Source organism: Heloderma suspectum, chromosome 5, assembly GCF_057233095.1.
Source record: "Heloderma suspectum isolate Gila_16-S chromosome 5, 16-S_ref, whole genome shotgun sequence".
In the NCBI taxonomy this organism is placed as follows: Eukaryota; Metazoa; Chordata; class Lepidosauria; order Squamata; family Helodermatidae; genus Heloderma; species Heloderma suspectum.
Window position 1 is genome coordinate 4,171,444 of NC_139462.1, and position 23,399 is coordinate 4,194,842.

Sequence of the window (23,399 nt, forward strand, 5' to 3'; positions counted from 1 at the left end):
TGTCATTTCCAGGATGTTTCTGGCTTGATGATTCTTCCTTTGTCTGCTCCAGATCTTTATGTAAAGTCTCCAGACACTCAAAAGCTGCTGTGAGCATCCACTTCTATTTACTGTGTCCTCCTCTAGGCTGAGTTTTTATACTAAGTTTTACTTTTGCAGGGAACCCAAAAAAGAGAAACGGATCAGTAAGTGGCTAACACAGCACTGGGTTTAAGTCACTGCTCTTCACTACCAGCCTCAGGTTTGTCTTTGACTAGGAAGCTACAAAGAATCACAATGAAAACACAGGACCCAGTCAAAACTAGCTAGGTTTGAAATTCTCTTCTCCTTATACAGCATGGAGTGCAAAAGAATGGTGATTTTTGCCTTATGACAACCAGTAAGGAAGTATAGCATGGGAATGCCAGCAAGCAATGAACTTTTGCTTTTCCCCTTCAGTGAAATATGGATTGTTTTCTCTCCTAAAATGGGCAATACAAATTCACATGTTCAAATGAATTTTGTGCAACCAAAGTGGAAAAATCATCACACAGAGTGGCTGTGTGAAAAAAAAACTCCAATATTTTAATCAGGAACTGTATCTGTCACAAAATCTTCTCTAACATCCATCTTACCTGGGGATCTAGTTGATCTTCCTGGCCCTCTCTCTCTGCTGGAAGACCTTCGAAAGCGTGAGCTGAAGCTTGGAGGTCGTCGTGGAGACCTTGACCTATGTCTGGGACTAGACAGCCATCTTGGACTTCGACTTCTTGGCCTACTTCGACTTCTTGGCCTACTTGTTCTACGATATCTGGGGCTCCTAGATCGTGACCGAGTTCGGCGTCTGGCATAGCCAGAGCTTGAGCGTCTTGAACGTTTTGGGCTAAAACTGGCAGAACGTCGCCTTGGGGTATGGTTTTCCTTTCTGTCGCCTTCACGTCTGTTGACAGAAGAGGCAGAAAACTCAGGTCTTGCTCAACAGTTCTTATTTAAAATGAAAGGAATAATCCATCTTAATGGTTTACGACATGGCTTTTTCTCAGTGGAAATGAAACTAGGACTTCATTTAAGTTTAATGTTAGTTAATTTAAAAGGTTTAATTTATAAGATTTTGAGTATTTTATTCATTAAAATCAAAAAGAACACAGGGAATTATTAAATAGGATAAGGACTCATTCAGATGTTACTTGACCCCTCGGATTCTACCTCATGTGTTTGCAGGAACAGGCCTCAAGCCCGCCCTTCAACAATCCTTTGGCCACAAGTAGAAAATAAGTAGAAGAATGAGAATCCTACCTGTCCCAAATAGTAGAGTGAAAACAAGGACAGATTTGAAAGAGAGAAACACATCAAGACTACTGGCAAAACTTATTTCAACAAAGAATGATACACAGAGATTTGCTATATCTAAAAAGGGGAAGGAAGACTGGTGATCCTGGATGGCAAGAAGAGCTGGAGTGAAAACAGCTAAATGATCTAGCTGCCACAGAGTTTGGTGTTATTACAGTCATGGCCATCAGGCAGTACAGCTGGAGTGTGCCCCTACAGTTTTGGTATTCACACTGATGTCATTCTTAGCATGTAAGAGAAATTAATGCAATTCTTCAAATTCTCAAACAGTAGATAAGCCCATGTTTCCACAAAGACAATGCTCTATAACTAGGATAGACAAAGTTCAATAGGTTGATGCTGCTGTGTGCATATGTTTTGGATCCATTCCAGAAAGCAGTCGCAAAAACTCCATAGGACAACTTGCAATACAACTACTACAATATCAGGCTTAATTAATATTGACTGGGTTTGGACGATCAGCAGGGGGGAAAATGCAGTATGGGTTGTTTCCCCCACCCCTACGTGCCAGTCATGCAACCGACATTTCCCTAATTACCTGCACCATGGGTTGCTGTGCCATCCAAATCCAGCATGGCACAGCAGGGCTGGCTTCTTACCCACCCTACAACCCATGGTTTGCAGTAGGGGTTGTGGGGTGGGTGAGAAGCCACATTTGGATGACATGGCAACCCACAACACAGCGCGGGTAATTAAGGAAATGCCGGTCACGGGATTGGCAAATGCAGGGGTGAGCGAAACAACCCATAACGCGTTGTTTCCCCCACTGATCATCCAAGGGCAGCCATTTTCTTAACCACAGAAGTATATCCCAATTCACTATACTGTCTTTAAGAATAAGGAAGAGTAAAAATTACTGCACCCTAAAAACCATAATAGAAAATAATCATATTTTAAAAGTTACCTTTTTGATGAAGAATGGGATTCTGGATTCCAGTCAGGATATCTGTTCCAATAATAAAACTGTCAGTGCAAGGCTCTAGCCAGCTGCATTACTACTTTAATATTATATATTTTATATTATTTTTACTGTAATATATTACTACAGACAACTATCACCCTTCCTCTCCTGTGGTGTCCAAGGTAATGCCTCTACATGTTCTGGGTACTGGCTGGAGCCTCCATTTACTAATTAATTCTCAATGTTAAACCAGACTCGAAGAAGCTGTTCTGGTATCTTAGGAAGGTTTTAAGGTGAACATACAATACCAATAATCAACTTCCACTGAAAGCCCACATTACTGAATAAGACCATATTATCCACATTACTCCAGCTCTCTCCCAGAAGCATCTGGGGCCAAGGCCTGAGGGTGGATCCCAGTTCAGCCTCCATTTCAGCACACAGTCAGCTGACCAAGGAGGCTGTGTAAGGTGGTAGCAAGGAAGTCTTCCATTTGGCGTCTGTTTATGAACAAGCCACTCCCCAAGGTAAGTTGCACCTTCTGTCACCTGACCCTCTACCTAACTTCTCTTCCAGGACTTAACACTGTTCTGCACGTTTCCTTAGCTTTCTCCTATTTACTTCCAGCATCACGGCACCCACCTGCCTTCTTTCTCTGAATCCACCCCCCATTTGATGTCTATCACCCTCCCTGCTTCCCTTCTCCTGCTGCCTCTGGAACTGCCATTCCCTCTCCCATAAAGCAGTCACGCTCCATAACCTTCTCCTCTCTTGATCCTCCCTGTTACTTGCCCTCACTGAAACCTGGCTCCTCCCCTCCAACACTGCCACCATTGCTGACCTTTTTGGAGGTCTCGCCTTCTCCCACACCGAGAGTCACGGTGATGGTGATTTTCTACCTTTGAAGTTAATTCTGTGAGGCTCTACTACCCTTTGCATATCTGCTGCTGTTGCATATCACCATCCTGTCTCTCTCTCAACCTTCATCTCAGATCCTGATGCTTAGTCTGCCTTCTCTTACACCACCCTCAGTCTGTTCCTTGGTGATTTCAACAATTATATTGCTAATCCCTCTGACCCAGTCTTCTCTTACTTGCCCTTTCTTTGATCTTCAGCTCTGGACAGACTCCTCAACACACTGCACACTCTTGACTTAAGAACTGCTGTGTGGCTGACCTCACCTTAAACACTTCCCCATCTTAATCAATGGCTTTCTCAACAGCGTTGTCCTCTCCTCTCTACTTTGCTAATTCTGCCTGCTCTATCAATCTTGGATTTACCACTTTCAATTCATCCCTGTCCTAAGCTAACAATTTAACACACTTTCCTTATGAACTATTTGTCACTCCTGTCCCCAGACCTGGCTCACTCATTCTCTTTGGTATCTTCACTCATGCTCCTATGCAGCTGAATGTCTCTGGAGGAGAACAATGTATTGGCTGACTCTGTCCAATATAAATTCATGCTCCACTTCTTATTTGCCATCTACCTGGCAAAAAGAACACTAATATACTTCTCTTTTTCAAACTCTACACATCTTCAGCCCATCTCTACCTCCCTCGGACACAGATCAGAGCCTCCAGAGCCTGAGCACAGCCACTGGAAAAGCCTTCTCCCTAGTCCCAAGTATGCATACTTCTGGGGATGTGAAGACACTCAAGCAGGCCTCTGATGAAGACCTCAGTAGGTGGGCATGCTTATATGGGAGAATCTGGTCCCAAACCATAAAGGAGTTTAAAAAGTCATCATGAACATTTTAAATTGGAAGCAAACTGGAAACAAGCGCAGTTATTCCCAATATGTAGCCCCCACTAACAGCCTGACTGCCATATAAAAACATAAGAACAGCTGTACTGGATCAGACTAGAGACCTATCTAGTCCAGAATTCTGGTCCCACAGTGGCCAAGCAGATGCCTATGGGAAGCTACAAGTGAGACATGAATGTAATGACACTCTCCTACTCGTGTTCCCTAGCAACTGGTATTTAGAGGTATACTGCGTCTAATATTGGAATCAATTGTAGTTTCCAGAAACTTTTCATAGGCAGACACTCATACAGCATATTGCAATAATCCAGGCATGATGTAACTAAGGCATGTTATCACTGTGGTCAGATCCACACCCTATAGGAACAGGTGTAGCCAATGTACCAGCTTAAACTGGACAAAGGTACACTTGGCCAGAGCTGAGACGTGGGCATCTACGATCAAGGGCAGGTCTAGAGGAACCTCCAAATTACAAACCATTTTAATAGGTTCTCAAGGGGAGTGCTACCCTATCCAACATAGGTTGGATCCCTATTCCTGTGTCAGCTCTAGTGATCAGGAGTATCTCTGTCTTTTCTGAATTAAGCTTCAACTTGTAACGGACTGGTTGTGGACAAACAACTTCTAGGCAGAATGCAGTAGACATTTTAATTCCTTAAGGATTTGAACCCCAAATCTCTTATTTTAACTTTAACTAATTTCTTCATTGTTGAGACATTTCCTACATTTGCCACTTGGATGCCCATTCTCCCAGTTTGGAGAGAACGTTTTGGAGCTCCTCACAATCCTTTTTATTTTAACCACCCTAAATAGTTTGGCGTCATCTGCAAACTTGGCTCCTAATCCCAGATCATTTATGAACAAGCTGAAAAGCACTGGTCCCAGTACAGATCCCTGTGGGACCCCACTATTTACTTCTCTCCATTGGGAGAATGTACCATTTATTCCTGCTCCCTGCTTTCTGTTCTTTAACCAGTTATTGTTCCATAAGAGGACCTCTCCTCCTATTCCACCACTGCTAAGTTTGCTCAGGAGTCTTTGGTGAGGGACTTTGCCAAAACCCTTTTGGAAATCCAAGTAAACAATGTCTACTGGATCACCCCGTCTACATGTTTATTGACGCTCTCAAAGAACTCTAAAAGGTTAGTGAGACAGGACTTACTTTGCGAAAGCTGTGTTGGTTGTTTTTCAGCAGGGCTTGTCCTTCTATATGCTTACTAATTTTGTCTTTAATAATGCCTTCAACAATTTACCCAGAACTGACATTAAGCTAACCAACCTGTAATTTCCTGGATCCCACCTGAATCCCTTTTTTAAAATGGTGTTATACTGGCCATCTTCCAGTCCACCTCTGAGCCATTTACCTATTTTTGTGTTCTTTAATTGTGCAAAAAGGCTTTCCTCCTCCACAAGCCTATCTCTCAGACTTATCCCACTTTCCTGTAAGCAGAAATTATCAGGCCAGATGCCACTGTGGTTTTTCCTGACTGTTTCATAATGCCCCAGTGAACACTTGGAACAATACCATGCAATATATAACAAGAACTACAGAACCCTGCCTCAGAGCAATCGTCATTCCCTAAACTGAAAGTTTCCACGATTTTGTTTCAGAAGCACTGCAGGACATTTATAAGCAAGCATTTCATTTTTAGCATACATTTATCTGTTAGATCAAGCTGTTTGAAATTATTAGAGCTGCAATCCACATCCCAGAGAATTCAATAGTTCACTTTGTGTATTAAATTAAAATGGGTACATTAAGGATGGGAACCAAATCCATCACTGCAAAATTTGTACACAAATTAAATGAAAGTCCTTACTGTTGGCGTAGCTGACGACAGCTCTCTAGATGGGCAGTAGTATTCTGATGCTGAATCCAATCCTACAGGAAGAACAGGCAGCCACAAATCATTGATATGGTATTGTTACTAATTACATTTATATCCCGTATTTCCTCCAAGAAGCTCAAGTCAGTGTACATAGTTCTCCCCCGCACCCACACATTTATCCTCACAACAGGCCCATAATGTATACTTCTTGTCCAAAATTCATACAGAAAGCCTCAACCTTTTTCTATCAATATAACCTACAAGGCAGTTTAGGGAGCATACACTTAAAGTCATCTGAAATCAACACAGCAGAGTAATGGTATTCTGTATTAATTCAAACCTGTCAAATTCATGGCACCTGGATGCACCACAGCATTGTGGCCTACCACGTACTTAACTCACTGTTTTTCACAGGCTCAGAAGGATCCACATTTGACAGAAACACCACAACTGCCACAAATACAGCTGCAGTGTATTTCCCTGGATAGAAAGAGCAATGCAGAACTATTCTGGCTGCCTGTTCCAGCATCAGATCACCTGGAATAGTGCTACAAGATGAGTAGGTAGTAACAACTGGGGAGGGGGAAGAGGTAGCAACAGGCATTTCAAATTGTACAAAGGAATACATATGTCCAAAGTCTTTCTACATGGTTACAAAGATAGAAAATGTCTTTGTCATAAACTCTACATAACTCTATGCATTTTAAGAAACAAGATCTGAAGTAAAATATTCCAATAAAAGAAAAGTATTCAGGGCTGCTGGGAACACGTTACACTGGTCCACTTCCTTCATATAAAGTCCCAGAAAATATAAGCCTCTATTTCCCAACCTGGCCATTACAATCAAACATCTTACTAACAATACCACCCAGGTCACTATGTTCACATGGCAAGCAAGGATCCAGACAGAAGAGTTATTTTTGGTTGACTCACAAATGTAGAACTCCCTTCTCTGGATGTTATCAAAACCCAAAATATTTTCCAAAGGAATGGCAAGAACTCCCAATTCTGCAGGCCCTTTTTGTAATTAAAAGATATGTTTAAAAACAGGCTGAAAATGTATGCTTTGCAGTCTGGATCTTCTGAATAGACAGGGTATACAGTCACATAAACAGTTTAACTAACTTGTATGCAGAATGCAGTACATCCAAAGAAAAATGTTTGAATAAATTATATTTGCATTTTGTTTGGCACAATTAACAAAAACATGTAGGAACTCTGGATCCGTTCGGAAGATTTAAAATTAACAAAAAGGTCACTTTCACACTAAGTTGTTCTATTCCAAACCAATTCCTGTATTGCAAGAATTATTACGTTTGCAGTCAGCTCCAAGAAGTGATCTAGTATGTCACTTTTTCCTCCACCCTTCATATCCCCGAAGGATTTTGAGTACTTTAGTAGTCTTGGAGAAATTGAATTGGGACAAAAGAGCTGAAGGGCGGTGCATTCTGGCCTCATCCACCAGCCAGGAGACCAAGGGCTACTGGGAGGCTGCACTCCCTGCCTCCCAGGAAGAACATCATGGCAAGGTGGGGGAGGCCAACCAGGCCCCAAGGAGCTGCTGCTCTAACACTTACTTTTCTCTTTCCTCCCCATTTCCTTTTATATCTTGCCTATTAGACTGCGAGCCTGAGGACAGAGACTGTCTTTCAATATATGTACATAGCTTCAAAATGTTTAGGCACTTTATGCCTCAGTTTGCATGATCAAACATTTGTTTGTGAGCGTGCGAGAGCAAGATGGCTCCCAATTGTTCTACCACTTCTATTTCACTAAACAACCTAGGAATTGTGCTTTCTTACAAGCAACAAACAGGCATGGATCAATTCACAGGATTCCTCTAGCAATACAGTAAGGCTCATATGCTTCATAAGGCAACAGAGGACCAGGACAATGGGCGGCATCTGTGCCAGTCCCAGGCAGTCTATCCTCCCCATCTGGATTTGGGTCTGAAAGACCCTGAAAAGTTTGGGCGCATGAAGGTAAGTTGCAGGTAAGCACAATTTGTGACATAGCACAACATCATTACTGATCAAGGGGCACATCTGTTGAGGCTTTAGCTTCCAATTCCCTGGCTTTGTGGAGCTTGAGCCAAAATGAGATAGCCTTAATTCTGATCTTGAACCAGAAGGGTTTTTTTTAAATAAGAGTGTGTGTGTGTGTGTGTGTGTGTGTGTTTGTGTGTGTGCGCGCGCGCGCCTGCATGCACAAACACACACGCATGAAGACATAAAACAAATGCACAGGTTTGGGATAATGTCATGTCAGATCTATTTCAGAATTGTTAGAGAGCAAAAAATATGATGACGTTGGAAAATGAAAGTAAAATCAATCCTGCAAATCCTGATGGGCAGTAACCAATGTGACACTACCACTAATGTAAATTACGTTGTGCTAGCGTAAATGACCTCTAGCCCAACAGCAATAGCACCTGCTTGTGACACATTTTCCAGGGAAACCTGTCCTGCCAGCAAGCATTATTGACACTGCACTAGAGATAGTTTACACCAGTGCAACGTAATTTACATTAGCAGTAGCACTGCACTGGATACTGCCCAATTTGTCTCAATATTTCTGACAATTTTACATTTCTATGCTTCTGGCGTCATGCTCCCAATAATATAAGGTCAAAAACCTAAATCCACAAGTGAGATTAGGTTTCTGTTCTATCCACCGTTTGGTTCTATTTCCATCAGGCAAACAATCATGGCTGCCTGTTCTTAGTATCCCCTTTACTTAAAAGACAGTGAGCTGCTCATAGCTGCTCTAAGTTTCTGCACTGAACAGGGAGCAAGTTAACTGTATTTAGATCCCATGGAAATCATGTGAAAAGTCAAATCCTGACTAATGTAAAATGCACTGATTTCAACGGACCCTAAATGTGACTAATGTGCTCTGGATCCAACTCCAGGTTCGCACAATCACTGCGGCACACTGGGCTTATTCAAGCCACAGCAGGTTACAATGCGTGCTGGTGACTATTTTGAATATTCAACCCCTGGTGAGGGTTGCCATGGTTTGTTGTGTCACCCAAACCCAGGCGGCAGGGGTTTAGTCCTCAAACAACCCGTCACCCAGGTTTGGACAAAATGACAACTTGTGGTTGAATATTCAAAATGGCCGCTGGCACATGCCACAACACACTGTAGCTTAAATAAGTTATGGTGGGCTCCAGTGATCATGAGAACCAGCTCCCTATCTTTTTGACCTAGCCATGCTTTCCTTCTTATGCAGATGAACAGTTCATCTCTCATGCACAGGCAATTCAAGAGCTCACCATATGGCTGGAATAATCTTTAAACTATTAAGAGAGCAATCCTATGGCCACTAGACACTGTCTAGAGCGCCATAGGATATGCTCTACTCCAGGAACTGACCTTGGAGCCCGTGCTCCGAGGTCAGTTCATAGAAATCTGGCCTCCCCCCGCAACCACGCTGCCTCAGAGGCAGTGCGGAGAAGCCCCATCCTCCGCGCTCGGAAGGTGAGCGTGGAGTGACTGAAAAGGGCGGGGCTGGGGGCGTTCCGGGGCGGAGAGAGCGCAGCTGCGCATACAACACATCCTATGAGTCGTACAGCAGCTTCCTCTCCCAGTCGGCCCACCTGCTGCCAGACAGCTGCAAACAGCTGTCCAACGAAAAAGAGCAAGGCAGGAGAGGCGCAGAGGGAACGATCCCTGCGTGCTGCTCCTGCCTTTCTTTGGGTAGGCGGTCACCACCGAGGTTGGAGGCGGCCACCCATCTACTTAGGACTGAGCCCTAAGAAAACTTTAATAAAGTTGTGGTCAACCTAAGGTTTCAAATCTTATTTAAAGTTGTCTAAGGTCAAACAACAAAGGTTCAATGAGATGGATTAGTTAGAAAAATCTAAGTAGCTCATGCATAGCTTTATTACCTAACTCTTACATCACCTTCTAATGCTATAATAAATGCTTTCTTTATTATGTTTCTGACAGGATTTGAACTTTAATACCTTGTCCACTCACAAAGCCTAACTATGTTTGGCCCCAGAAGCTATTCAAGCAAGTCAAACTATAAAGGAGGCAGAAGAAGGAACTAGGAATCCAAAGGAAAATTAGAGGTTTCTGTTAAGGCTTGGAAACATCCAGGTCATGTACCAAGGTTTCTTCTTTGGCATTTAACGGTTAACCCCAATAGAGATGGTGGGCTGCATTTCTGAGGGGGCTCTGGTGTCCATTTTCACAGTGAAAGAGCCAACTCCTCTTCTGCAGTTTAATGATATAGCTGGTATTTCCACGCTATCACTGAAGAATTTGAAGTAAATCTGATTTGCTACTCAACCTCCCAACACACACTTTTAGTATTTAGATGATACTGCTGTGTGGGCCAAGATAGACCGTGGCAGCTGCTGAGCCCAGTGCAGCCCTGAGCCAACCCTGCTTATATTAATGGGTTTAAGGGACTGCTCCCTTGGCATGGAGCAGAGCCTAACTGTTCTACTTCCTTACTCAGGGAGTTGCAATCCCCAAATATCTTGCTGCTGCAGTTCTTTAGAAATAGTCAGTCATAAAAGAAGCATATTGTCCAAATTAGATGAAGCATTTATTTCCAATGGTCTTGTTTGTTGGACATCTTAAGGGAAAAAAATCTACAAGTATCCACAAGCCAACTAAACCCCAGTGCACAGAACATGTTACATATAAATGTATGCAATCTGTGTGTTTGGGTGGGGAATTGACTCACCTTCAAATGTCTACATTCTACATTACATAGAGAACACATATGTGGAAATATTCTTGGAGATGCAGCGTAGTAATCATTCATCATCGATGGAGTTGGCAGCCTCTTCATCTTCTGGGCATCTGCCTGTGAAAAAACTGGAAGCCAAGAGGCTTTCACCACACCAAAAGGAGACTCAATAGGATTCTCAGCTTCTTTCTGGAATTTTTTCTGGCCAGTGGGAGGCCCAGGTGGAGCATTAGGAGGATTAGCCCTGGATTCATGATGAATCCTGTCACGCCTGTTTACACCCCCAAGTATTTCAGGTACAAAAGGGGGTGGTGGTTGGTTCATAGGTGGCATTATGGGCTGGGAAACAGATGGAGGTGGCAAAGCTTGCTGGACAACAGGAGGCATCGCAGACTGAGGCATGGGTGGTACCACAGGTGGCATCATGGGCTGGACTGCTGGAGGTACCCCAGCTCCTGCTGAAGGGAGGCATAACCCAGGCACCTCACTGGACGTATCCATCGGGAAGAACGACTGGGTATTTGGTGTGCTTCTCTGGAACCCCATCTGTCGTATTAGTTCTTCAACTGCGTTCATTTGTTTACTGGTGACACTGGAGGGTGCAGCAGTCACTGAAGCAGTCTGCTGTGCTTGAAATCCTTTCATGCTCTCCTCGTTTGGTACATCAGAATTGTAGACTTTGACTTCAAGTGGACCTTCAGCATATGCATACTTGCTTTCATGTCCATAATCAATGACCTTGCTCTTGACCATGGAAACACGGCCATCGTCACCACGAAAGGTTTCCTTCTCTCTGCTCTGAGCAGGTAAATTAGGTAACTGACAAGCCATTTTCCGCATTCGGATGTCCCTCAAAATTAAAGGCATGTTTTCAGGCGTTAGCTGATCATCTGGATAGCGACTAAGTTCCTCCAAGTCTTCATTAGATAAGCCAAAGCTTGCTAAGATACTCGAGGCACTCTCATTTGTGTAACGGCTCTGAACTTTTGTGGTATGTTCTGCAATCCTTCCTGAAGTAGGCTGACCCCGGCTAATATTTCCAGGTGGAAATGGATTATCCCAACGAGTAGCACATCCCTCTTCCTTCTGTTGCCGCTCCATATTTATTCTCTCTCCGGCTTGTCTCGGATCAATTCTATGTTGAGTGACTTGAACATTTGGCCTGGGGAATCCTGCCCTCATTTCTGATCCCATGAATCTTTGGGGCATTCTGTGAGTAGGACTAGATGAGAGCTGCCTTTGAAGACCACCCGGTCCAGGTCCCGGCCCTTGAAAAGGCCCACGTGGGATTGGACCAGGTGCATTAGGTCCCCTTGGCCTTGGAGGCATGTTTCCTCTAGGGTTAAACATGGCAATTTTCAGGAATGCCTCATTTAACAAAGCATAAGATGCTATAGAGTGGTTTGAAGCAAGTGAGTTCAACTGATGAAGAGCCAACTGTGTCTTAATATGAGCAAGCTGTAAAGGAGGAGGGCCCAACAGAAATGGGCTAGCAATGCCAAGGTTCAGAGAATTCACAAGGGGTGCAAAACTTTCCAAGAACACCACAAAGCTGAAAGTTAAACACACAAAGATTAGATTGCATTCATCTTTTAATCTATTTTCTAAAGTGGTTCTACTGCCTGTAAGGAAATCATTTGAAAAACTCATTGTTTAATTTCTTTTTCAAATAACTACTCATTTTACCAAATGCGTTGATTTATTTCATCCACTTGTCAATTAATGGTTCTTACATAAGTATGTTGTTCATGCACTATGAGCTTTTAATCCAAAATCCTTGATATTCATGTCAGTAACAACTACAATAAGAGTTTTCAAATGTTTTATTACATTCTATCTGAATAAGAAGGCTAGTTTATTTACAATGCCATTAGGAAAAAAGAAATCCTAATACAAAAGTGTATCTACAGCTGAAGCTGCAATCCTATATATACTTTCTAGGGCAGGGGTGGGGAACCTCAGGCCAAATCTGGCCCTCCCCTTTCCCTTGGCCACTAATCATTTGGTGGTTTTCTAGGTTTTGCAAAGGTTTTTCCCCATTTTGAATGGTTAAATTGCCTCTCCTAATGCTTAGTAAGAAGCGAATATGATCATTTTGTTACCCGCTTTAGCTGTAAATGAAAATTACTTTATTTATTTATTTATTTATGGTACTTTTAAACCACCCAGTAACCAAAGTTCTCTGGGTAGTGTACAATACATTAAAGACATACAGTACAAACATTAAAACAAAAATAAAACAGCGCAGAACGAAGACCACAACATGGGTGCCAGGCAAGCTTCTCTGGGGAGTGCATTCCACAAATGGGTTGCCACCACAGCACCCACCTCGCCTCATTTGGCGAGGGGACCTGGAGGAGGGTCTCAGATGTCCAGGTAGGTAAATACGGGAGATCTTCCTTCAGATAACCTGGCCCCAAGCCATTTAAAGCTTTAAAGGTTAAATCCAGCACTTTGAATTGGGCCCAAAATCGGACTGGTTGTCAGTGCAGATGGAAAAGTACTGTCATAATATGATTACATCGACTAGCCCCAGTTAGCAGTTTAGCTGCCCTATTTTGGACTAACTAAAGTTTCTGGAGCATTTTCAAAGTCAGCCCCAGGTATAATGCGTTGCAATAATCCAAACAATGTCAGGTTTCCCTTTCTGCCCCTGCTGTAAACTTCAGAACCCAAATCAAAAACACAGACAAGAGGCTTCTATCCACGGCTCTTTAATCCTTTTACTTCAATGGGTCATACAGATGCAAATTGTCAGTAACTCACAGTCTACAAAGGAAATGCCTTCAGGGAGTTCAAAGGGAAGCTACAAAGATCGAAAGTTGCCCACCATTTGAGAAAAGGTGGGCACGCTTTCCTAACTTAAGGGGTAGGGGAGGGATCTCCCTCTATCTTGTGAGATCTCTACATGTAGCTGTTCCCGTCGGGCCAATTGGGCAGATTGCCTAAGCTTCGCCCCTGCCATCTCTCTCGGCTCTGCGTCTGCGCCTGGCGTTTAAGAATTCAGGCTCTCCAAGCCCCACCTCTCCCTGTTTGCTATCTCTCACAGGGGTGTTTGAAGAGAGGCCCTCTCCGTCCAGCTGGACTATTGAAACTTGAGGAGTCTGTCTCTCCCTGTCTGGAAGAGTCTGGGAAAGTTCCTCCCCCACGTTTTGCGGTTCCTCTTCGGAATCTGAGCTACTCTGCCACTGCCTATGCTCAGAGGCACCCCTGACAAACAGGAGGTTATGAGAATGTGAATAACTATCACAAACCTATATCTGTCCAGGTAGGGTTGTAGTTAGTATATCAACCTGAGCTCATAAAAGACCATCTGAGCCACCAAGGCTACCTGTGCCAATGATGGATCTAAGAGCACCACGAAACTTCAAACCTGCTCCTTTAGGGGGAGTGTAGCCCCCTCCAGAACAGGTTGAATACCTTAACTGGACAGATAAACCATCCACAACAAGTAACCCCATCTTGTCTGGATTGAGTTTCAGTTTATTGGCCCTCATCCAGTCCATTACCCTGCCTAAGCATTGGTTCAGAACATCAATTGCCTCACCTGTATTAGATGAAAGAGAGAGGTAAAGCTGGGTGCCATCCACCCACTGGTGACACTTCCCCCCACATCCCTGGATAGCCTCTCCCAGCAGTTTCACATAGATGTTGAAAAGCATGGGGAATAAAATAGAGCCCTGAGGAGCCCTGTAACATAACTGCCATGGGGCAGAGCAATCATCCCCTAGCACCACCTTCTAGAATCTGACATCCAAGCAGGAATGGAACCACTGCAATAGACTGCCCCCACATTCCAACTCAGACAACCTATCCAGAAGGATATGATAGTCAATGGTATCGAAATCTGCTGAGAGGTCCAAGAGAACCAACACAGTCACCTTCCTCCTGTCCCTTCCCCAACACAGGACATCCCACAAGGTGACCAAGGCAGTTTCTGTTCCGAAGGCAGGCCCAGAGTCATACCAAAATGGATCTAGAAAATCAGTTTTGTTCAAGAGGGCCTGCTATTTGGGGGATTGGGGCCCTGCTCCTTTGGCCCGACCCATCACTGGAATGAGGCCATCAAGAGCTTCTGTGAAATTGAATTCAGCCCTTGGGGTGAAGGGGGCTCCCTTGTACTAGGAAGTTCCACTGAATTTAGTGGACAGACTTCGGAGTAAACATGTAGAGGATTTCCCTATATAAGCTATGTGTCTGACACAGCAAGTGTAACACCAGCATTATTCCTGTGACCTAATACACTATAAAAACTAGGCGACCACTGGTACTTAAGGACACAGGGAACTGCCTTATACTGAGTCAGACCACTGGTCCATCCAGACCAGTATTGTGGACAGTGACGGACAGCAATGGCTCTCCACAGTTTCAAGCAGGATATGAGGGTGGGAGGACTGAAAAATTCAGGGAAAAGGTTTTTCAGACACACACCACCCCTACCAGACCAATACATTGAGAAAAAACTGAAATTTAGGGGAAAATTAAAGGCCTCTTATGAAATAATTTCTTTCAGAATCAGTGAAACATTTTTAGAGCACTGTTACAACCAATGCACATTGCTGCAAATCTCCAATTCAAAGTTGGTAATATTAGAAGTGATACAGCATTGCTGCATTTGACTGGATTACCAGGAAAGAAGCATATTTGGACTTGATACTGGAAACTTATTTTCAAATGTTGCAGATCATCAGATCAACATATTGTTTCAGCAACATGGTGGCAGGGCCTGCACAGCAGGGCACCCAAAACTTTTTTGATCGTGCACCCCATCAGTAACATTTTTTTGAGCGCGCACCCCCAATGTGTGTACATTTATTTATAAATTATATACATGTACTACTGTACTAATAAATTATGTACATTACAAAACATACACAAAAATGGAAATTAAAAAGGATGAGATAAAGATGAAATAAACAACATTTAAAAAATAATGTATTTTATTTATTAAAGGTACAAAACCTTTTTTTGCTCTCACTAAAAAAAAATTAATAACTTTTTTAGTGGGGGCAATGTGACTGAATATGCTTCATTATTTTTGAAAATCTTGGTTTAATACTTTGTGATACAGCGATTCAAAGGTCCAGTTCTAAGTTCAGTTTATTTAGATACTTTTTTAATGGCTGTCATAGCTGAAAAAGACACCTCACAAAGATATGTAGATCCAAATGGAGAAAGTGCATCGTTGGCTGCACTTACTAAATCATGATTCTCATGTTTCGTTCCCATCCACCAATTATGCAAAGGTTTTTGTTGAAATTCAGCTAGTAAACTTCCATCTTCCCTGATGTCAATCAGTTGTTCTTGCAAACTAATCAGAACATGTAGCATTTTTAAATTTTTAAGAAATGGGTTCAAAACTCACTATAAATCTTCTAACTCTTCTTTTGGAATATTTTTAAAGAGGTTAGAAAATGCCATTTCCAATTTTTTTAAGTTTGCAGATATGAGAGTTTTTATAGGTGATGCACTTACATGGTTTTTGGCAACAAAATCACACACCGATGGAAACATTTCCAAACATCCATTTTCAAAATGCTCTCTCCACAGCATGAGTTTGGAGCAAATTTGCTCTCCTTCCATAGGATGGCAGCTGCTACGGTGCCATAGCTGAGCAAGCAACTGCACCTTCCTTTGCCGTGCCTGGCAGAGACTGGAGCAGTTGCTTTCAGTGGCCGCGGCAGGATAGGACTGGAGCCAAGAGAGAAATGGCACAGAGCTTCCCTCTCAGCTTCCGTCCCATCCTACTGCCCCCGCCACCACCATCATTGCACACAATGAAAGCTCATCAGGACAGCAGGAGACTGCTCACGTACCTGGAGGCTCGCACACCCCAATGGATCATCTTGTGCACCCCCTGGGGTGCACACACCCCACTTTGGAGACCACTGCAATAGACTACCCTTGTTTCTCATTTGCCTCTGACTACTCCATCTTTTGTACTAAGTGAAAGTAAGTGATAACTCTGAAATACCATACAAAATCAAGCACGTTAGGATCTGTCAGCTTCAACTGTGCACTGCAGGGAGCAAATTAAAACAGGTAACAACTATTTTGCATGAAGCAAAAATTAAACCATGACAGCTATATATTACCTCCAGTAATGGGGAACATGAGAGGGAAGTGGCTATTGCACTCATGTCCTGTGTGTAGGCTTCCTATAGCTATCTGATTGGGATTCTGTTCCCACAGTGACCAAACTAGTTTAGGGCTCTTGGTGTTCTGCTGTTAGGATTTTTTGGCCCAATGTACTTCGGGTATATACTGATGGGATCCAAGCTAACGGTGACTGACCAAGAAAGAGATTTTGGGGTTGTGGTGGACAGCTGAGCTCAATGAAAAAATCAACCCAGTTTGCAGCTGCTGTGAAAAGGGCAAATTCCATGTTAGGCAACCAAAATGATCCCCTGTGAGGAAAGGTTACAACACCTGTGGCTGTCGAGCTTAGAAAAAAAGGCAAGCAAGGGGAGACAAGATAAATAATGCATGGTGTGGTAAAAGTGGATAATAGTCATAATACTAGAGCACAGGGTCATCTCATGAAGCTGAATGATGGGAGACTCAAAACAGATAAAAAGAAGTACTTCTTCACACAGCACATAAACTATGGAATTCACTAGCACAAGGTGTTGTGATGGAACCAATTTGGATGGCTTTAAAAAGGGATTGAACAAATTCATAGAGGATAAGACGATCAATGGCTTCTAGTCATGATGGCAAATGGTCACTGTGCAAAAACAATGCAGGACTAGATGGGCCTTTGGTCTGATCCACAATGGCTCTTATGTTCTGATGACATTCCTATCAATATTTATATACTACCGATAAAGCCAAACAAGGCGATACTGATACTTTCCTGAACTCCTTTGGCATCCCTATTCTTTCAGAGGAACACCGAGCCTTTTTCTTGAGTCCAACAGCAGAAAGAGAAATAAACTTTGTGACAGATAAACTTTAAAATGGGAAGACTGCAGCAGTGAATGGCCTACCAGGGAAATTGTCAAGTTCAAGGATTTCCTTTCCCACATTTAGCTCCACTTGAACCAAAAGGGAACCAGACTGCTGGTGCTAAACATAAAAAGGGTGGCAGAGCAGCTTTAAACTAAACCCTGGGGGAAAGCCGACAGGAACTCGGAAGCATCTGATTTGGGTTAAATCATCCCAGAGGGATGAAAATGAAAATGCTTTTGATTGCCCAGATGTAGAAGGGGAGGAATAGGCCAGGAGTACATGGCAGAACATAATAGCCAATCAAAGGGGCCAACGTCCCATAGCCAAAGATGCACAGGCCAGAGGCATCTAGGGAAGGATACCGTGTATAGGTGTTTCTATGCAAATGCTAGAAGCCTCAGAGCCAAAATGGGAAAATTGGAGTGCTTGATTTTAAAGCAAAACCTGGATATAGTGGGCATTACAGAAACCTGGTGGAGTGGGGAGTACCGGTAGGATACGGTCATCTCTGAATATCAACTCTAAAGGAAGAACAGGGAAGGGCGTATTGGGGGAGGTGTTGCCCTGTACGTCAAAGAGTGTCGAGTGGACTAGAACACCTAAAAGGGGAAGCCTCTTCATCAGAAGTGCGGTGGGGGATGATACCAGGCTCCAAAACAAATTTAGTGCTAAGAACATGCTATCGTCCCCAAGACCAGAATGCTCAGAGTGAACTTGAGATGAAAACAAAATCAGGGAGCCTCCAAACAAGGAAATACTGTAATACTGGGTGACTTCAATTACCTCCACATTGATTGGATAAATGCATGTTCCAGCCGCCAGAAAGAGGTTAAATTTCTCGATGCCCTAAACGATTGTGCCCTAGAACAGTTGGTCATGGAACCAACCAGAGGGGGGGCAACCTTGGATTAAATCCTAAGTAGTGTCGCTCAGGGCCTAGTAAAAGATGTAAATGTTGTTGAACCACTTGGAAACAGTGATCACAGTGCTATCAGATTTAATATATATTTAACTGGAAAACTGCCCAGGAAGTCCAACACAATCACATTTAACTTCAAAAGAAGAAACTTCTCTAAAATGAGGGAACTGATGAAACGGAAGTTAAAAGGGGGAGTCAAGAGGATTAAGCCCTTTCAGAATGCTTGGAGATTACTCAAAACCACAATAATAGAAACCCAGCTAAAACGTATACCACAGGTTAGGAAAGGTGATGTCAGGGTGGACACTGAGCCCATAGAATCCCAGAGTAGTTCTGATTCTGAGGAATAGCAGTTGCTCCTGGGAGAGGAGCGCGCTCCTCTTTCCCAGGGCCAACAGCTGACGGAGATTCCTCCCACCAGCATTCCTAGCTTAGATAGCAGTCCTGGGAGTGACAGAGCGCGGGAAGCAGACTTGATGGACGCGTGACGCAGACGCAGAGAGCGGCGCCAGATGGAGGGTGCGGAAAGGAGGCGTAGTGCCCGGTTGGCATGCAAACAACGGCTGCGCCCAGAGGATCCAAGGGAAAAGGGGAGGGACTCTCCTTAGCCCTTAAGTTCAGGGGTCTGCCAGTTATTCCCTTTCAAACGGGGACCAACTGTTCCAACTTAGGGCAAAGGTACTCTGCTGCTCATATCTAGTTGCTAACAGTAGAGTTGTTAAGTTGTAAAAGAGGAATAAAGCTTTGAAAAGAATCCCTTTGTCTGTGTCTGGACTTGGCTACTGGATTAGACTGAGGGAGGCCTCCAAGGAGCCCTTGACAGGTAGCACCAAGTCCAAGAGGTTGATGGCATGGTTAACGAGCAGTATTAAGGGAGCTATTAGAGAAAGAGAGCTTCCTTCAGAAAATGGAAGTCTTGCCCAAGTGAGGAAAACAAAAGGGAGCACGAACTTGCACAAAGGCGATCCAAGCAGACAATAAGAGATGCAAAAAAGCACTTCAAAGAGCATATCGCTAACAACATCAAGGCCAACAATAAAGAATTCTTTAAATATATCAGAAGCAGAAAATCAGCAAGGGAGACAGTTGGACCACTGGATGACAGTGGAGTTAAAGGAATACTGAAGGAGGACAAGGAGATTGCAGAGAAGCTGAATGAATTCTTTTCATTCTTCTTCATTGCAGAAGATACAGGACAGATACCTGTACCTGAACACATGTTTTCAGGAAGGGAGTCTGAGGAACTGAGGCAAACAGTGGTGACAAAAGATGATGTTCTAAACTTTATTGATAAGCTGAAAACAAATCACTAGGCCCAGATGGTATCCATCCTAGAGTTCTCAAAGAATACAAATATGAAATTGCTGATCTTTTAACCAAAATATGCAACAGGTCCCTGAGATCAGTCTCTATACCAGAGGACTGGAAGGTGGCCAATGTAACCCCAATTTCTGAAACGGGATCCAGGGGGGATCTGGGAAATTATAGGCCCGTTAGCTTAACATCTGTTCTGGGTTAATTGGTTAAAGGCATTATTAAAGATAAAATTAGTAAGCATATAGAAGGACAAGCCCTGCAGAAAAACAATCAACACAGCTTCTGCAAAGGTAAGTCCTGTCTCACTAACATTTTAGAGTTCTTTGGGAGTGTCAATAAACATGTAGACAGGGGTGATCCAGTAGACATTGTTTACTTGGGCTTCCAAAAGGCTTTAGACAAAGTCCCTCACCAAAGACGCCTGAAAAAACTTAGCAGTCATGGAGTAAGACAGGTCTTCTTATGGATCAGTAGCTGCTTAAAAAACAGAAAGCAGAGAGGAGGAATAAATGGAAAATTCTCCCAATGGAGGAAAGTAAATAGTGGGGTCCTACAGGGATCTGTATTAGGACCAATGCTTTTCAACTTGTTCATAAATGATGTGGAATTAGGAGTGAGCAGTGAAGTGGCCAAGTTTGCAGATGACACCAAACTATTTAGGGTGGTTAAAACAAAAAGGGATTGTGAAGAGATCCAAAAGGATCTCTCCAACTTGGGAGAATGGGCATCTAAATGAAAAATTTAGTGGTTCAAAGTAAGCAAGTGTAAAGTGATGCACATTGGGGCAAAAAATCCCAACTTCAAGTATAGCCTGATGGAATCTGAGCTAGCAGTGACCAATGAGGAAAGAGGGGAACTAGAAGTACTAGTTCCCCTCTACTCAGCACTGGTTAGGCCTCATCTGGAGTACTGGGTCTAGTTCTGGGCACCACACTTTAAGAAGGATGCAGACAAACTGGAGAGGGTTCAGAGGAGGGCAACGAAGATGATAAGGAGACTGGAAACAAAGCCCTACGAGGAGAGATTGAAAGAACTGGACAAGTTTAGCCTTGAGAAGAGAAGACTGAGGGGAGATATGATAGTGCTCTTCAAGTACTTGAAAGGTTGTCACAGAGAGGAAGGCCAGGATGGCTTCTCCATCATCCCAAAATGCAGGACACGGAATAATGGGCTCAAGTTACAGGAAGCCAGATTCCGGCTGAATATCAGGAAAAACTTCCTGACTGTTAGAGCAATATGACAATAGAACCAATTACCTAGGGAGGCAGTGGGCTCTCCCACACTGGATGCATTTAAGATGAAGCTGGACAGCAACTTGTCAGGGATGCTTTGACTTGGATTGCTGCACTGAACAGGGGGTTGGACTCGATGGTCTTATAGGCCCCTTCCAACCCTACTATTCTGATTCTATGATCTTGGGATTGTGGTGGACAGCTCAATGAAGATGTCGACCCAGTGTGTGGCCACTGCAAAAAAGGCAAACTTCATGTTAGGCATAATTAGAAAGGAATTGAGAATAAAACTGACAATATCATACTACCCCTATACAAATCTATGGTGCAGCCACACTTGGAATACGGTGTCCAGTTCTGGTCACCACACCTAAAAAAGGTATTGTAGAGCTAGAAAAGGTGCAGAAAAGGGCAACTAGATCAAGGGGCTGGAGTATCTTCCCTATGAGAGAAGGTTACAACAACTGGAATTGTTTTAACATGTTAAAAAGGAGGGTGAGCGGAGATATAATAGAGATCTACAAAATTATGCATGGTGTGGAGAATGTAGATAGAAAGACCTTTTTCTCCTTCTCTCAAAATACTAGAACCCAAAGGGGTCCTCCCATGAAGCTGATTGGTGGGAGATTCAGGACAGATAAAAGGAAGTACTTCTTCACTTAAGTACTTAAACTATGGAATTCGCCACCCCTGGATGTAGTCATGACAACCAATTGGGATGGCTTTAAAAGGGGGTTGGATAAATACACGGAGAAGGCTATGGATGGCTACTAGTCCTGATGGCTATGTTCTACCTCCAGAACCAGAGCAGTGAGCCTATCTACACCAGTTGCTGGGGAACATGGGTGGGAGGGTGCTGTTGCGCTCATGCTCTGCTTGTGGGTTCCCGGTCGGCAGCTGGTTGGCCACTGTGGGAACAGAATGCTGGACTAGATGGATCTTTAGTCTGATCCAGCATGGCTCTTCTTAAGTTCTTATTTATATTACAAAAACACAACTAAACAATACTGTGCCAAATAATGTTTAAAAATAGGCCAATAAAAACAGCAGCAGCAAAAACATGAAAACAGCATAAAACCATGAGATTCAACAGAACATTAACAGGAACAAATAAATTCTCAAAGCTGGCTAAAGTCACTAATGAGGAAGCTGTACACACTTCCTGGGGGAAGTCCAAAAACATGGGCCCATCAAGGAAAAGGCCCTGTCTCTAGTACCTACCATTCTGATGGTTCTTGACACCTATGAAGCCAATCTTACGGCCTAGGCAGGTTCAGCTTGGTCTCAAACAGTTCAGGCTGCATTCTATACCAGATGGGGCTTCCAAACTTTCTTTAAAGGCAGCCCTATGTAGATAGCATCACAGCAATATAGTCTGGATGTAACCAGGGCATGTGTAACTGAAGTCAGGTCCTTTTCCCAGATAGGATGAAGCCGGCAAGCCAGCAAAGCTGCCTGCACTTTCATAGATAACACTGTGTCCTGGACAACTCCCAGATTGTATACCTGGCTCTTTAGAAAGAATGCAACTCCATCCAGAACCAGTTGCAAACTTCCATCTAGATCAGTAGTATTCCCAACCAACTGTACATCTGTCTGATCTGATTATGTTTCAATCTGTTTGCCCTCACCCATCCTAGAACTATCTCGACACCAGTTTAAGATTTCTACCACTTTCCTGGGATTAGAAGATGGACATGATAGTACAGCTGTCTCATCTGTATTCTGATGACACTTCCACCCAAATTTCCAGATGACTGTCCTCAAGTTTCATGTCCCCCATGCTTTTTAACATCTACAAGATAGAAGCCAAAGAACTCCAAGGCCAATTACCATGGGGTGGAACAGAAGTACCCCAGCACCCCCTTCTGGAATTGCCCCCTCTAGGAAGGCCTGAAGCCATTGTAACACCATGCTGTCAAGGCCCATTTTAGAGGGGCATTACAGAGGGATACAATGGTTGATGGTACTGAAAGCCACTGAGAGGTCCAGGAGAACCAACAGGAGTTTTTTTGGCCAGGTAACAGGGAAAGAGAGAAGGTAAGAGTGGGCATGCACATGCCCAGACCAGGGACAGTCCATCCTGCCTTTCCTCTCTTATTTGCATTTTCTTCTGTAACAAGATCCCACTATGAGTCCTTCCAGATAACCAGGTGTGTGTGTTTATGTGGAGTTTCCCAGATTTCAGTGGAGCTCTGTAAAGGAACAGAGATGCTCAATGCAGAGCTGATGATAGTGCAACAGAATCCACCTGCAATAAACCACAACTGATGCATTATAACACAAACCTCAGTTAAAGTCTAATAAGAGAAGGAAAACACCACCAAGCAACACCACATTCACAGACCGAAGTGTATATTAATGCAGGGATGACACAAATCCAAGGATATTAGTCTTTCCCTACACTTATGAGCTTTGAAGCTACAAGTTACTTCAAGAATCAAACC

General features: G+C 43.4%; 1 protein-coding gene across 4 annotated transcripts in view; it reads right to left on the reverse strand.

The window, feature by feature from the left end:
• Positions 1–23,399, reverse strand: part of ZNF638 (zinc finger protein 638) — an 85,777-nt gene that overhangs the window by 59,732 nt on the left and 2,646 nt on the right. For 2 of the 4 annotated variants that reach the window (XM_084855240.1, XM_084855238.1), the window contains 4 exons: positions 10,528–12,085; positions 5,818–5,879; positions 2,234–2,275; positions 615–919 (listed from right to left, as the gene is read on the reverse strand). In XM_084855240.1, coding sequence (XP_084711366.1) covers positions 615–919; positions 2,234–2,275; positions 5,818–5,879; positions 10,528–11,883 — 1,765 coding nt within the window. In that variant the 5' untranslated portion in view covers positions 11,884–12,085. Of the gene's footprint in view, positions 1–614; positions 920–2,233; positions 2,276–5,817; positions 5,880–10,527; positions 12,272–23,399 lie in introns of those variants that run through there. The other 2 variants (XM_084855239.1, XM_084855237.1) reach the window with 1 other exon arrangement.